Source organism: Callionymus lyra, chromosome 1 (assembly GCF_982586985.1).
Source record: "Callionymus lyra chromosome 1, fCalLyr1.hap1.1, whole genome shotgun sequence".
Taxonomy (NCBI): domain Eukaryota; kingdom Metazoa; phylum Chordata; class Actinopteri; order Syngnathiformes; family Callionymidae; genus Callionymus; species Callionymus lyra.
The window spans coordinates 29106196-29123670 of record NC_141818.1 but is presented as its reverse complement, the minus strand read 5'-3'; the positions used below and the strand labels follow the sequence as shown (position 1 = coordinate 29123670).

At 36.0% G+C, this 17475-nt stretch overlaps 1 protein-coding gene across 4 annotated transcripts in view; it reads left to right on the top strand.

Annotated features, from left to right (window-relative positions):
- LOC148088794 (uncharacterized) overlaps positions 1–17475 on the top strand; it is an 86259-nt gene that overhangs the window by 2582 nt on the left and 66202 nt on the right. For all 4 annotated transcript variants that reach the window (XM_087800029.1, XM_087800019.1, XM_087800010.1 and 1 more), the window contains exons 2-3: positions 13477–13578; positions 16609–16707. In XM_087800029.1, coding sequence (XP_087656155.1) covers positions 13477–13578; positions 16609–16707 — 201 coding nt within the window. The remainder of the gene's footprint in view (positions 1–13476; positions 13579–16608; positions 16708–17475) is intronic.

The window sequence follows — 17475 nt, the reverse complement described above, 5'->3', positions numbered from 1 at the left end:
CTGTAAATCACTTCTCCCAAATTGGATATGGTTTGATCCTACAGGAAGTTGGCCTTAATGGATCTAAAGCCCCTCAGTAAATTACCTCTGGCCACACCCATGTCTTTAACTAGAGCTTTGTTCAACTTTTTCAAGAGGTGATTCACTGAAAGCCGATTTTTCACCTAATTTTTAAGCTCTTTTATTTCATATTCAAGAATCCCAGCCGCTTGATCAAAAGTCATCAACCATTAATCATTTCTGCCTCTTGTGACATTTTGGATGAGCTCATTTGGTCGGACTGAGTCACACACACTTCCCAAAAATATCTGCCATCAGACTTTTGGCTTATTATGTTATCATAAGGACAGCATGCTTGGCGAAATGGCTACGTGAATTTGCTGGTGTTGTAGCTGTTAACCATTTGTTGCCATATTGAATTAATATTCACACTTGAGTTACTGCTTTTAAGGCATTCAGAGGAATATTGGTCTCAGATGAAATAGATGGAAAGTGGTGAATTTATAAAGCTGATTTAATAATGGTAATGGATGTCAGAAATTAGTTTACACCCCACATTTTGTACATGTTGTACACCTAGGTAAATAAAATGTCCATCATCCGCCAAGTTAGTTCTGTTAAATTTGACCATTTTTTAGAACTTATTTGAACATTATTACCATGTTGCACTATGCAATATCTTGACAAGTGTCTTTATGGCACAATGATACAAATAACTAGTTTAGTTAACTGTAAACTCATAATCCTGTTTTCTTTCATAATGCCACAGTCTTTGAAAGATGTGAAGCAAGCAAGAGAACATGGTAATGGTAATAGTAACTGCTATTTAACCTTAGTCTGGGGACTTCAAATAAGATCACCGCTCATGTTTTACCTGTTAACAAACATACACCGATATATTTTTGGCTTAATGCTCGATTAAATTGACATTCATTTATTACTGTTCAGTGCTTTGTATGCGACACGTCCACCTAATCACTATCGAACCTTACATCCTCTGTCCAGTCTGAGTCATCGCTTTCTGAACATTATGGTTCAATAAATAGAGCCGCAGTCTTTTGTGTCAACTCACTCTTCTCTATCACTTTGCTTCTTTCTCAAAAAGCATAGAATAATAGCTTGTATATAGCTTGCAATCGTCTTTATTTATTGAACTTATTCTTCAAAAATGATGTCTTCGTTGAAAATCATGTCATAGCAATTCAAACAGCAGACATTCAAATAATAATATTATGTTTTCTTATGTCAAATATCTTCAGACCTGAATAAGTTATCAATATCAAGTTATTATACTCACTTCAGACTCACTATACATTTGGCTTTTAACCAAACCTAGCTATGCAACTTTTTATTTCCAGGAATGAAAGGACAAAGGATGAATGCAAGGCCTTAATTTAGTTTTTTTTGCAAGTCATATCCTCAACTTCTTCCATCAAAGTGGAAGAACTGGCCTAGTTAAATATGATACTTTTGCAGTGCTATTAATGACCTGCTATTTACAGAATCGGGATGGCTTGATGCGTCACGTGGGTATTATTTATGTTTTTGATTTATGAAGAAATGAACTCGCTCCTCAATCATTTCAGATATTTTTATTTTTAACTAATATGATTAATGTAAACATACTCTGTTGACGATCTATAAAAACGGTCAGTTTTGTTAAAAAGGTAATAACAGTAGGAACTGGTAATAAACTATATTTGTAACAGTTTTCTATTACCAGGCTGGTTTGGTCTAAATGATGATGAATTGTTTTACTGAGAATAAAGCATTTTGTGAAAGATTTATAGTTGTTTAAGCAAATATCACACTATTGTACTATTTGTACTACTATGTACTACTATTGTGATACTTTGTCATCTTCTTTTTCCATCCCAGTTGCCTAATCAGTTTTACTTATACACAATGGAACACTTGTGAAGGAGTGCTGAGCTCACCAACCAGTGGCTAGTCATCTTTGCCCATGGGTATAGTTGTGTTCAATGAGCTTGTGTTTTACTTACATGGCATCTGCCCTTTTCACTTTGTACAGTTTACTTTTTTGCTTCTCCTCTACTGTCCACGTGAGGAAGAATGGAAAAAACTATTTGATGTACCTTCTTTTTCAATTAGTTTTTCTTTGTTAAAGACACAGCTGACTTTCATCACCTTCCTTGATACTGTTATCGTGTTGTAAGGGTTTTTTCTCACGGTATGGCTGTTCCGGCTGAACGGCCGCATTGCTGTATTTAATGTGTTCTGGTTTGCTGTCTTCCCACTAATGTGTGCAGCTTAACCATACATGTATGTAGTCTAGTGAGACAACGATGGATTTGAGGTGGCGGTAACAATAGTAGTCATTACCAAGCCAGGGATTTAAGATTCTGTGTCATTCTACTAACTAAACCCATTCCATTAACAGTTGAAGCCTCATTATTTCATGTGGGTATTTAAATCATTTATATTCTTATCTTCAAAAATGGATAAAAGTAAAACATATTACATGGTAGTCAATCTTGTCTTAGAATCACTGCATCCAACACTACCTTGTATTACAGTTGAGAAAAAAATGTAGTATTTTGGGTGTGGGTCATGAATTTGATGTAAGAAATTATACTGAATTTAAAAGAAACATAGTATAAGTATTGCAGTCATAATAACTATGCTACATGTGAAAATGTGGTCAAACATGTCTGAATTAGATATTAGTTGCTAAATCTATGTGGACTTTCACGACTTGTCTTTGGTAAAAGAAATAAGCATGAAAAGAGTTGGATGTTCAATTACAATAACATTGAAACATGCTTTATGTAACTCACAACACTTCATGTTAAGGTTTTTTTTATAGTAAAATGGAGGCTGAAAGGGTTCCATTTTATCACTTGAACATTTCAATGAGTCCCGAGCTGGACACTGAAGCCTTGCACTGTATCAGGTGACTCACTCCAACTGCAATTCAATTGTATTTTATGGATCTTACGGACAAGACAAATGTCCTTCACAAAAGTCCCTCCACATATTCAGTCAGTGGAATGGGGGATGGAAAGTCTCCAGAGGGGCCAGGTGTTTTTGGACTAGGGTTCAGCTTTTAGATATTAATATTTAATCATCGCTATATTTGCCATTAGGGAAAGAGAGATTGACAAAGAAGGGCGTGGCTGCTGATCAATAGACTTCTCAGAATCTCACTCAAGAACCTTCGAGTACATATGCACCAGTCTTTCTCGCTTTGTTAAATTAGGGGTGGAGCCTATTATTTCTGCTTTCAGATTTGAGGTGGGATATTTAATAAGGAAGATTACATGCTGCTAATAAACTGCTCAGTGTTTTCTCAATCATTGGTTGTATCTAAATTCTGCTCAACAGATATTTAACATTTGGTATGTTTTTACCGTCAAATCTCATAGCCACCTTTCTATATTTCAATATCATGCTCATCACAATATCTCTGTTGAAACGATCTCTTATTTTTTATCATATTATGTGTGTTCCTGTGAGAATTATTCAGCATCCCTTACAAGACGCTGCAGTGAATTTCAGGTCATGCACTTCATAATTCATAATGAACTTTGATGTGAATCATTTTCTGACTCAATTCATTTTTTTCAACTGCTGCTGACTGAAATCCATCATTCCAAATATTGAGTCACGCTACACTAACTATTGCTACTGGTTTCATTTTTTGAAATGCATTTTTTATTCATACATCTCTTTAGTTGTATGCTATCTTATGTGAGTTCACCATGCGGGTATGTGGGCATTTTATAAAAATGAGCTAGAGTTCTGGAGAATGGAAGTCTTTGAATTATTTTTTTTCAGACGACTAGAGAAGTGGTCTTGTTTGGTGCAGGTCTGTGCTCTCTGAGTGCATTTCTAGATAAGCATTTGTTTTTCCAATTTCATTAAACATGCGCTTTATGTTATGTATTTCACTTCATAACCATCCCTTACACAGTTTTCCTATTCCTTTGGGTTAAACTGCTCGCATCCGAACAATGTCAATGGATAGCTAATGTCTTGCTCTCCCAAGAGACTGAAGCATCTCCTCAAGGTTGGAAGAGAGTGTATCATGAATAATTTTCCAAGCCATTTTGCTGGGGACTATTTTAAACCAGCTCTTCCTTTATCGTAGCATTCTTACATATTTCCCTGAGTTAGATTTAACTAATTAAAATGCAAAGTTTTGACATTAATGAAGGGAAAACCTTTGTCAAAAATGTTTTACCCCTCTGGTTTTTCTTTTTTAGTTTGACACTTCATTGAATTATCCGTATATCAAGGTTATGTGTCTGTCTCTTAGTCGCATCCACCCTTTCTCTGTGAGCCAGCCTTGTCATTTTGTCATAACTCAGAGGGTGTGGTCTCCTCTTGTCCCTTGTCTCTGTGATATAAAAGTTGATTGGTAGTGATTCGTTTCTGCGTCGTAGAGGATCAGCCAGTCCCGCTTTATGGTTTTGACCTTTTGTTGTTTTAAATTCCTTCTCTATTACAGTTTGCTCGCAAAGAAACATGATGTAAACATAGTAATGATTTTCTTCATTCAATTCTAATGAAGTTTATAACACTTTTATATACTGATAAAATAAGCTATAGATGTGAGATGCAAAAATAGAGCTTTAAATCAAATGTGTCCACTTGTGTCCACTTGTGTCCCTGGAGCCAAATTCAAATAAATGATATAATGATTTGGGGTAGAAGGACAACACAGAGATAGTCATGATAAATCAAGCCTCAAAGAATGAAAATACAACGTCAAAAGAATACTTTAATATTAGGTAAATATAGGATTCTTTGAACCGCAACTTAGACTGGTAAAGGATTTTTGCCCTTTTTGTGATCGAGTTAGAACCCACCGCTTTAGATGATGAATCAATCAAATAAAAGTCGGAACACATTTTCTGCACATGCACAATAGCTTTCTAGTTACACCATGTGGATAACATGAAGCAGTTGCCTCACCAGTAACAGTAGCTCACTCTTGTGTACGGCATATTTAACCACAAATGCCATCTTTGTCTTCTTACCCTGTAAAAGGGTTAATTGTAGTCTTCAAGACAAGGTTTTATTCACTTGTACGCCCTTTTGAAATGTCCCTCTTGCATGCCATTCAATGGAACTACACTGAAGTTGTCATCTCATTCAACATGGCACCATTTAGTTTAAGTTCACATGTAAGGCCTTCTATTCTTTGAATTATTCAAGATGAAGCAGATTTATTTCTAATGAGAACTACCCATTATATCTGCTGTGGAAACTACTTTTATGTTCTATGTTTAAACAAGATAAGAATGTGTTTTGACATGAACATATTAGCTGTTTTTGATAGAAGACACAATAGAAATATCTATGTGAAGTGAGGAACTTGTGTGGGCGATACCCAGTTTAAGCCAAAGCTAATAAGGTTAACAAAACCAGCAAAGGCAGCTGGTCATTGTGGGGATCATGGTCAACGACCCATGAGAAATACGACTCTGTGTAATTGAAACTGACATAAAATGTCAAGTGGACTATCTGTGAAGTACACGTCACGCCATATTTAAACATCTGCAATGAGACAGTATAGCTGTACACATCTGATAACCAAGGCTGGTATGGTTTAATATGAAGGTGAAATAAGAGCAGAGACGCTAAAGATTTCAATTTTTTCTTTTCACTAGAGTAGTAAAGAGGTCTACAGAATTTGGGACGTTAAGACATAAATATTCAAATCAAAATGGTTTAATAGTTAGCCATTGATGTATTAAAGGAAGGGTAGGACACATGTTTTACTGTTCAATTCCCTTCTCAACCTCATGGCTTCCCAGTTATACCCTCAGATGTGGTTTCAGCGAACATTTTAAATTTTTTTTATCTTACAATAAACTGAAATATTCACGGCATTCATTTGTGCGGTGCAATTAAACTGTGGCCACTAGTTGGTAACATTCCTCCGTGCCAGAGTAACAACAAAACCGGTGAAATGGCAGCAATGACTGGAAAAAAAAGGATACAGAGTACAGTGTACATTTTAGGACATCATCAGGCCTCATAGAAAGTTGGTCAGGTCTCAAGAAATAAATATCAGACCAAACGGCCTCAGGAAAACCATGAAGTTAAATGTCCATCCGTCAGATTGAACGTTCTAAGTCTTCAAAATAAAAGTCTTTAGCCAAAATAGCAGTTTATATTCACCACAAGAGTGGGTTTTTTTTTTATCAACTTTGGCTAAACTAAAAAGAGGTGCAAAATTAATTTTAAATGCATATTTACTACATGTTTAAATACTAAATAAAATAATTATTTACCGTCTTCAAGCTCCTTCTTGAGGGCTTCATAAGCCTTCATGCTATCCATTTTCTGGAATAAAAATAAATCAATTCAGCATTAATAAAACCATTGCTAATAAAGGACCTAGCAAAATATAAAAGCAATATTTCACATGAATATCCATTTCCTTTTTTTAACTGCACTTTCAATAGTATAGCATTAAGCTCATATATCTTTAACGTGGCAAAAAAAGTATAATACTAGGATTTCACTTATTGTTGTGTCCAAGAAATTATTTTCTAAAGTTTCTAGAGCAAATCGCACCACGGTAGTTGATTTTGACGATGAAACAAGTACTTCCCGTTCCATTCAAAAAATAAAATGTTAAATTCATTTTTTTCCCTGATACTGTTGTAGGTCGTTTTTGCTAAAGACTTTTATTTTGAAGACTTAGAAGGTTCGATCTCACAGATGTTTCCTTGAGGCCCTGTAACCTCATCGATATTTTCCTGAGGCCGTCTGACAAATGATAATTTATTTCCTGAGATCTGATTTTGTTTTTTCCTGAGACCTGATGAAAATGTACACCGTACAAGAGTCCAGCAGCTTTTATAAGATGATGTTTGGTATCATTTTAGCTTAAAAACAAAGTTTAAAATAAGAAAATTAAACACTGAAAGATACTGGATATTGTGTGTTTCCTCCGGTTGTTTGGGACTGTAAATGCACTTCATTGTACATTATTAATATTTTGTCAAATTTTGTACTTTTAGACAATGTCTTTTCTAGATTTCCAGAAGTGTGATCTTATATTAGGATATTTAAAATCTCTGTTTAATTACTAAAAGTTGGATTTTGTGGAGTTAATATTATTTTTTCATACAAAAATGTAAACATAACGTAAATATTTGTTTCAACTCCCTGTTGGCTTAAAACCTTGTGACAATTGCTGTTTTAATGTGAGTTATTTATCTTGTTTGTTTATTGTGTATGCGGCGCAGATTCCCAAGTAAGAGGCTGTTCTTTGAATCATTTGATTTAGCGTGTTTTAGCCATTCTATGCAGGCAGTAATTGTCTTTATTTTTTTAGTCAGCAAGCATCGAGTGTAACATTAACCATTAAAGTTTGACACAATATAAATGGTACCTAATGAGAATTACTGGGGAAGGCTAAGACTTGTTTCGTCAGTGTAAAAAGACCTCTTGCGTTAACCTCAAAAGCATCCTTTAGATGCATTCTATCATGAGTCAGCACTGTCCTTCCATTAGTAGGAAACCAATTTACAAACGCAAAAGCCATTTAACTGTGCGAACCATTTTCCCGATGACTGAGCAAATTAGGATACAGACTGTAATATGTATGTTGATAAAAATGATTTGCTGTATTCCTATGTTCACCAATAGTCCAGGCAAACGTTAAGTACATCAAAGAGTGTTTATTTCAATATTTTCCCACATTTTAACAATTGAATATGTTATTAATAACCCGCAGACTAAAGCAAGGTTATGGGAATGTGCATGAAAAACTCTATTGGTCTTTCCGCCTCCTTATCTTCCTGTTCTACGGTCCTAATGGGACGTATAAAAGTGTTCGATCTATGAAACTGAAAACAGACCATTAACCCTCCCTCTCATCCATGGCTGGCCAGGATCAGCTCACACCAGCTATCTGTACGATCCTTAGTGTAATATGACTCCTAAATGGAGGAACCACACTGTCCTCACACACACGTTCTATTCCTCTGCTTATAATAGATTTGTCTATTTAACATCTTCATTCTGTGCAGGATGGAAACGTCTCTGTAATATAAATTAAGGTATAAAGCAACATCTGCACACACACTTTAATTTCCACTCTATCCGCTCAGGTCAGGGTTATAAGCTAATCAATCACAATATAGATTTTGTCTGTTAAAGCGGAAACATGAGACATCATGTAGAATACAGTAGACGCTTGTGACAGGTTAGTTGGAAAATAAATTGTATCTTTACGAAATCGAAGGTTAAAACAATGTAAAATTCACTCAGATCTGGGAATCGTCTCGTCCACAGCCTTGTCACTCAGACAGGATCAAAATAATGAATGTGTTTGATAAAGAGGCAGTGCAGTCTATTCTATTCAAATACAAAATTTTAAATTTGGTGTATTAAATGTGTTGTGTTTTCATCACCTACTATTATTATTATTTATTTATTTTCTTCTTTCTTCTTTTTTAATAAATGTCGGTTATAGAGATTATTTTTCTCACCTTTTGTTTTCTTTTTCTTTTTCTTTTTCTTATTTGTATGTATTATGTGAACATTTGTATGATTTTCAACACTTACTTTTACTCACAAATAATATATATTTTTTACATTTCAATCTAAGCACTTTTTGGAATCATCCAAATAATCATCCACATGATATTGAAGTTATAAATTATATAAAGTTTTAACTGAGGGGTGTGGGGATGCCAACATGTCAGAATTTAAATGCTATTTTCAATTAATCTGCCTACGTTGAGAAAACTAAATAATAAACAGACGTGTTTGAGGGGCGGGGGTGCATCATTCTTTATTTTCAGCAGAGGGTGCTAGAGTGAAAGATTACACTTATTGCAGTATAAAAGAATGTGAGAAAAATCAGGACACAACTAATACAATACGTTGTGATACATCATTGTTCTAGTTATTCAACGTATAAAATGACTGTGAAACTACACATGGGTGGATTGCCGGGGAGCACGGTTTGGTTCTACAGCTCTGGTCTTGTTTTTGCAGAGTAAAAATAGAGGTGTGAGATGATGACCCAGGTGCTGAAATTTCAAACACTCACCATCAGTCACACTGATGGGCAGAGAGTCTTACAATTGCCTGCCAGAAACATGTGCACAACTGAATGTTTCCTGCAGCAACATTTATGGTTACTTTAACTTAAAATATGATAAACTGCTTTTAAAAAGGCATTTTGTTCTAATGTATTGTCAATAGTTTGTGCTTCACAGATTAAAGACCAGACTTGCAGCTGTAATTTGTTGTTCAGTGTCATTAAACTATAAACTTATGAATAACACCGCTGACATGCATGCACATGCACGTGCACATGTGCGAGCATGAAAGCCACATCTGCTCACATGCAGTGAGATTTCTCATTTGCAGCTGGAGTGGATCATTCGCTGTGGTTGTGTGTGTGTAGAGGATCAACACTGAGTGAATGAATAGTTCTTATCGTACTGTTGCAGCCTCTTTGCAGTCGTTCTCATCCAGACTCGTGCCTACAAGAGGATTTTTTTATTTATTGATGGTCGTTTTGGGACGTATTCCACTGAAATGGATGTTTTTTGTAATATATTTCCAAAGTGCATCTGATCTAGTGCCTCCTTTGCAAGTTCTTCGGTGCTAGTGTGGCAACGTTTCTCAGAGGCAGGTAGAGCTAGACAAGTATTACGTCATGGCTCACGCTGCTGCCCACCTGAAGAAAGCTCGAGAGCTTGAGCAGCATCCGGAATATAAGGCTTTGCAGTTGGCCAGAGAGAAGAGAAGACGGCGACAAGAGAAAGTGGAGAGGAGGCGTCAGGTAAAATCAACTTAACATAGGAAAACAACAAGACGAAAATAATATTTTGAAGATGGAGTAAACTGCTTTTTATTGAAGACATATATAAATTGTACTCATGTATATAACTGATTTCTCTATGTATTATGTTTCAAAATCTAATTCAATATTTTGTATTCTGTTTTCATAATATTAGTTATCAATTTAATTGACAAGAAATGTTTCCTTGAATTCTATCATGGTTTCACATCTTGACTAGCACTAATCTCTTTTAAAATACATTTTATTTTTTCATATTAACAAATGGAAATAGCTCCTTTAATACAAAGGTGACAGTTCGGGGAATTTTATAAGAATTGTATTGAACATTATTTAGTCTGTCCTGGTGTTTAATCCCGTATGATTCGTCACATGCCTGAACACTAGTCAATCCACATAAATCCTGTACTATTACAGAGATTATACAGTAGCGGGTTCACAATCTATGTGATCTTTGTTGACTGTGAGAAGTCATCAGGATGTACCAGATTAGAGCTGAGTAGAATGAACATTGTTACATTAGATAGAATGACGTGTGACGTGCCTTATAGAATGATTTTGTTTCGGAGCCACAAAGGTTCTTCTCTAGACTTGCATTAGAATCATGCTGTTGTCGGAGTATTTCAAAAAATATGCTTAACATCAGATCTCTACGATATGAGCAAATGGTCATGACTTAAAACGTTAAATATTGTAATGACAATATAATTTGCGATGTATAAGATGTTATTTAATAAAATATTCAATTTCAGAAATGTCAAGGCGCCTCTTCTCTCAGCCACCTCTCCCATCTAGGACAACACCTTAGGGTTGAGCGTGACAACATGGTTCAACATGTCAAGATCATTATCATAATGTTTCATGTAAAAATAGCACATACATACATGATCATTTTTTTTATCAACTCCGTCCTTTTAGACTTGTAAACTGTATCTTATTCTTCCATAGAATGTTAAAAATTGCTTGTTTATTGTTATTTTTGCTTGTGTGACTTTAAGAACCTAAATTTAACTAAACAACTGCAACTTTTAAATTTGAAGAAGCAGCAGAAATACAGAGCTATTTCTGTCAATCTATTCCACGGTATCTGTATTTAGGTTTGAGGTTTTAGTTATTAGTTCAACACAGTTAATTGCATGACAGTCACAGACAGGGTTAGAGAATACAACCTAGAAATAATACCTGAAAAAAAAATATTTGTTAATATAAAACGTTAATGTAACAACAGGTTAAAGCACAGTAACATTCATGTCTAGTTACATTCACAGTTGAAAGCTGAAATGAAGAATTGTCAGATTACAGAATATGAAGAAAAATACATAGCAATGACACTTTTCATTATTTCAAGCTTCAACATTGCCAAGACAACAACAAGAATATATGCATGAACGTGCACTACATCCTACTCTTAGCTAAATTAGTTATAAAGCAGTTGTATCTCTCTATTGTCAATATATAGCCCATGCTTCCTTCAAGACATACAAGTCATCTCCTCATAGACACAGTCAGACATCACCATTGCAGTGTTTCATGTAAGAACCAAAAAGAACAACCTTTAACCTTTGACGAGACCCAACATTATCATGTTGATAATCAATCCTAATTTCAATAAAATATTATTTGACATGACTCCCTGCTCTTATCTTGACCCTTGTTGTTCCTGGAGTGCACCAAGGGCCTCTGCGGGCTCGAGTGTTCCTCTGAGCCCAGCTGTCGAGTTCCCCACCCCGGACTCGCGCTCACACCCAAAGACCGGCTGAGTCAGTATGAATAAGTAAAAATAGTCAACGAAGTAAACAGACTTCGGGTTGAATGTTTATGGCTGCAGTTGTTACTACAGACGGGTTGTCAAGATAGAGTAGGCAGGACATGCTTTTGGTCCAAATGGAACTCTGAGGAACACTCGACAGCACCAGAGGATGCAGTAAAAGAATCAAGTTGAATTTAAAGATGATTCCTGAAAACGTAAAGAACCTTTCATTGGACTGACTGCTTCCTAGAATGTGCCTCTTTGCTGATGTTTTAGAGAAAATTCCCTTGGACTCTTGGAACGTTTTCTCGCAGTAAAAATGGGAAATGCTGCAACTTGCAATTCGTGTAGACGAAGTGAAACTCTTGGAAGTTTTGTAGATCCAAACCAACACTCTGATTTCTACATGGGGGAAGCATCTGAATTTGAAGGTTCACCGGTAAGAAACAAAACTGTGGTTACACTAACGTCATAATACTGTTGCCTCGCCGGTGCTGGTTCGTGATCTGACAGCTCATGTTTGGGGATTGGACCCTACATTGCACTCACGCAGGGCTCCAGCCCAAACATGCGATAAGGGGATTGAATCTACAAGCTTGGCAAGTTAACACCCAGCACGGACTGACATGGTGGTGTCTTAACCACACAAATCTGCTGGTGTCTTTTTAGCAGCAGTTATCACCACATTATACATTGTTGTGCTACAAAATGTTACATGTTGGTTTTGGCAATTATGTTAATAATATTTTACATTTTTTTTGCTTTATAATGATGTCACTTTGACAGAAAAGCATCCCTATTTAAGAACTACTCAACAGTAGTAGTGCAAATGAAAGACTTTTTAAAATGCTTTAAAAGGCCAGAATCTTTGTGCCGATTAGATTAAGCAATAATTATACATTGTCCCCTTTAAAATGGAGTGAGCTAAAAAGCTGCAAATGTTAAAATGAAACTTGAACATGAAAATAAGAGTGGTGCAAATGTGTTGATGTAATCTTAGATTTGGGTGTGTGCACAGATGGCATGTAAGATTTAGGGAATATGCTGTATGAGTCAAGAGGGCTGTCATACTTACAGTTCCAACGGATGTCACAGTGAAACAGTGAGGACGACTTATGTCGTCTAAAGTGTTTTTAAACTCTGAATCCAGGTCAGAGGACCTGGACAGTCTTGATCCTCCTCACCCTCGTTGAGATGTAGGTCAGCATTCCTTAGACGCTGGCTTGGGATATGATCAGTTATACAAGTGGAATGTGTGTGTAGATGTTTGGAAGTTTTGATTACTAATGCTTTAGAAGGGATACTTGCAAAGCCGTGTGTGTGTGTGTGTGTGTGTGTGCCGGCTGCTGATGTTTAAATTTAGAAATATCTACTCAGAAAAGCTTGGATAGGGAATATTTTCCATCATAAATCACAACTTTGGTGGGTGCAACTTTTAATGAATGCTCCTTTTCTTTATTTTTGTTTTTAATTATGGAAGTATAACAAACTTTGATTGATTCTTTTCGGGGATTACATTTTTCAAACTCTACTTGTCTGGGGTCATCATTGTATCAGTATTAAATAAAACGAAGATGTCCATTTAGAATACACTAAAATCTAAATTATAGTAAGGATTACCTTCAATTCACACCATCTATTGCATTTTTCAAATGTTTTGAATGTTTTGAATGTATTCAATGCTACTCATGGTATTTGAATACAATATATATTGTTGGTGCACATTATAACTTAATACAATCAAAATATACATTTTAGATGTTTGCAATTAGGTTTTTAGTGTACACTTAATAAGTACATTATCAATAGATGTTGCATTTTAAATAAAATGTGAACTTTAGCTCCGCTCAGAAAATGATTTAGTTGGGCTGAATAGCAATATGAATATTGTGTCGCTAACGTTGAAGTTTTTTGTGTTTTTTTTCAGTCGGAAAGCAACACCAGTTTCCTGCGAGCCGCCAGAGCAGGGAACATCGAGAAGGTCCTTGAGTTCCTGAAAAACGGAATTGACATCAGCACCTGCAACCAGGTAAATACACGTAGATCCTGTTAATGCACACACATTATTTGCCTCGTCAGCAGATTCTTTCTCACCAGCAGAACACTCCCGTTGTGTCTGACAATCCCAGTGTGTTGAACCCAGCAGCCTCTGACAGCTGCCACACACACACCCCCACCACTTACTCAGAATCACACACCCTCACATTCATCTGAGATCTGCTTCACTCCTGCCCTGGAAATATCCTGTTCTTATACGTCGTATCCATGTCGTTATGATTTAGACTTGTCACAAGGTGTCCCATGACTCGTGCATTGTAAATCCATACGCCCTGCCAATAGTCACACTCATATTGTCACATTACATTTGTCCTTTTGTAACACTTGAGCAATTTTATAGCAGCTGTTCCAACTCTGCTCCTATTGGCTGTGGGAGAGGAGGTGGTTGTTTGCTGTCATGGGCACCACATGTTTTGCTTTTTCAAATCCAAGGGGAAAGCCTGACTTTTCAAGTGTGTCTCCTCCTGCAACCCACACCTGAACCTCTCTCACTTCGACAGGAGGCCTGTGCCTCTTGTGGCATCTGTCACATGAGGACACTTAAGCTCCTGTCAGGTGACCTAATATGTAAATGTCATTTTCATATTTATCCCTGTGACTGTGGCTTTGAAATAGGAGCATGAAAACAACATTCTATTTTTGAAACGGGAATTTATTAAATGTTGTCGTTTTAATTTATTGTATCTAAAATGGATAAATAAAATGGACATGAATTCAAATATTTATTCATCTCTTTTAAATATATCATCTTTTTCATTGTACCTCATTTTTATTTTTAAATTAGTCATCTCTTATTTACAGCATTTCAGCACAACTAGCTATGTCATTCTCATCATTTCAAAATGCGAGGAAAGGCATCATTCTATACTGCAACATTTCTCATAATTGCCAGCACCCAACAAAGTAAGCGGATCAGAGTGATGTCATTTTTAAAAGCACTTTGCTCAATTGCGCCGCTGTTTCCCCGAACAGCTGTGTCAGCGTTATAGCACATGGAGCACACAAGAACATCTGCAGGAAATACATGAATGCTGTGCTAGCATCTGCAGAGAAATCTTTATAAATTGACATCTTATTTTATGAATGACATACTCATGGATCTGAAAACACTTTGGCTAGTGTCATTGAAAAGTGACCCAGGGAAGTAGGGAGGATTTCCCTCTGCAATGTGTTCACTTATAAATGTGTAGTAAGTTCTTGGAACGAGGTGCCAGGATCCTGAAAGGGTGTTAGTTTGAGAGTGATATTAAAAAATATATCTTCACTATGTTTTATGAATAGGATTATTCCAGAATTGGGCTATAGTATGTTTATAATATAAAAGGCTGAGTTGTTAAATCAAACAAATAAAAAAATAGTTGAAAGCACAATAAGCAGTTAGTGGTTTCATGACGAGAAAGGGGAGATTCACAATAGATTTGGCTGTAACATCATTAATGTCCTGTAAAAATAACAATTAAAGGCCAGATTTATTATCCTTTAATCTACCACACTGATAATCCCTAGTGAGTGATATTGCTCTTTTTAATCTCATGTCAGTGTCTTTGCTTTACCATCCATGTTGTTACGTGAGGCTTCATACCATAAAACAGTATCAAATCAATTTAAAAATGTTTATTTTTGCCTGGAATCCCCACTCCATTAACCAAATGAATTTCTCTTTAGTGCTCAGTTGTAAAAGGTTTAAATCATTTGTTTGTGTTCATCTGCATTTGTCATAAGACAAGTACATGTTTTGTTTTTTTTATTTCAAGTTGGAGTAATGTGAATACCTGTAGCTAAACTAGGCTTAAGATAATGTAGGATAGCATAAGATGAAACTTTATTCTTACCACAGTGGTCAAAAAGCTAAACAATTGTTTAAAAGAATTTTAAAAAATAAATAATAATAATAAAAGAGATACCATAGTGAATAGGCAGAAGAAAAGAGACAATTTCCTCCTTGCAAATTGCTACAAAACCTCTGTTGGTAATTTATCATATTTAATTCGTTGCTATTTAACAACCTTAGAAATCTTGAACCCACATTTAATTCAGAAAAAAATTGCTTTAAACTGACAAAAAACAAAAAACAAAAAACAGATAGATTTCATAGAAATACTTCATTTAGCAGTCATATCTCTGCACACCTTTAGGAAAACTAAGAAAGTAACAGGCTGCTGCTGCATAGGGCTGACTACGTCACCATAAAAACGTTCCAGTGATTGCACGTCGTTGCATCAGGACTCGTCTGATAATATCTCATATCACTGCATGGGTATAACATGATGGCAGCACCTGCTATTACCCTTTCAAAGTCATCTAAGTCACTCGAATCATTCACCATGACACTCCTCGCCCCCCAAGGAAACTTTTTTTTTTCCAAGTTGACATTTTCGGTTGCTTCTAAATATGAGTATCGTTGTTTTTGTCCTACTTACCCTCTATGACTGTGCAGAAACGTGACACCTATCATGGCATTTAGCAGCTTGCTGTGTGTGTGTGTGTGTGTGTGTGTGTGTGTGTGTGTGTGTGTACGTGCGCCCTCTTGTGTATCGGCATTTATGTATTACAGTGTCTGTGTATGTGTGTGAGTGAGTGTGTTTCCATGTTGTCTGTGGGGAAGGGGCATTGAAGGAAGTGTTAGCAACATCCTAGAGTCACTGCCAGAGGCAAGCAGGAGAGGAGCTTCAATTTAAATGGGATTTCAGTAATCTAGTGTAGATGACAAGTTAAGAAAAGATAGGGTTAAGAGCTAAGGGGCCTTCGTGCGAAGGAGGCTTAAAAAACAGGATTCAGAAGGAAAGGCCAGACTTGCTTTTTTTTCTCAATGGACGAAGAGGAGGATGAGGTGAATCTTAGCTTCTTATAATTATGCGTGCATGTTTTGTAAATAGATCAGTCATGCCTGCTGCTGCTAACTGATAACAGGACTTGTGAATCATATACTTACAGAGATTGTACTTTAAATTTAAAACAATTTCTTGTTTTTATACATATCTTAAACTCTTTGTCTTCCCAGAATGGCCTGAATGCCCTCCACTTGGCGGCCAAGGAGGGACACAAGGATTTAGTGGATGAACTGTTGGAAAGAGGAGCCCCAGTCGACTCCTCCACAAAGGTAATTTACTCATCAGCGGTTACCTGGTTAAGTCGGTCTTAGTATTTTATTTTGTAAGTAAGTTTATGTTGGATTCCCTCTTGGACTAAGACTATACACTAGCCAATTATCTTGTGAACAAAAATAAATACATCTACTTGAGTCCTGTAGTTGACTGGTTAGCTGTCCAGGGTGTCCCCCACCTAATTCCGATTGTGCCAATGGTCGAGTGTATGAAAGAAAAAATATTTTTTGGACTTAAGAATTATCATGAGTTAAGGTTTTTGAATGCCATCAATCATGTAACTCTTAATATAAAGTAAAATGAAATTTAATGGAGTAAAAAAGTCTGATTTGTTTAAATGTCTTTATGGAGTTTATTTCAATTATATTGGAAAAAAAATCAATGTGCTAAATTGTGAACAGCATTTTTTCAATAAATGTTTTAGACCATTTGTTTTAGTTTCTATTACATTTTGCTGATTAGGTAGTTCAGTGCAGGTTAGTTATTTGGTCCACACAATAAAAGACAACAAAAAACAAAGCAGATTAATTGTCTGAATTGATTTGGGATATGTTTATTTAACAAAAATAAGGTGTTCTTATCAAGTTGTCTTTAGTTTATTACAGTGAACCCATACCTTCTCCCTGGAAACTTCAAATATTCTTCTGAGTACTATTATGGAATGTAAATGCTATCTTTGACTCACGGGCTAAAAGCAGTAGGTGGTGTGGATGACCACGAGGGTCGCTCAGTTGTTGTGTAGTGGAGAGCACCATTCAAATAAT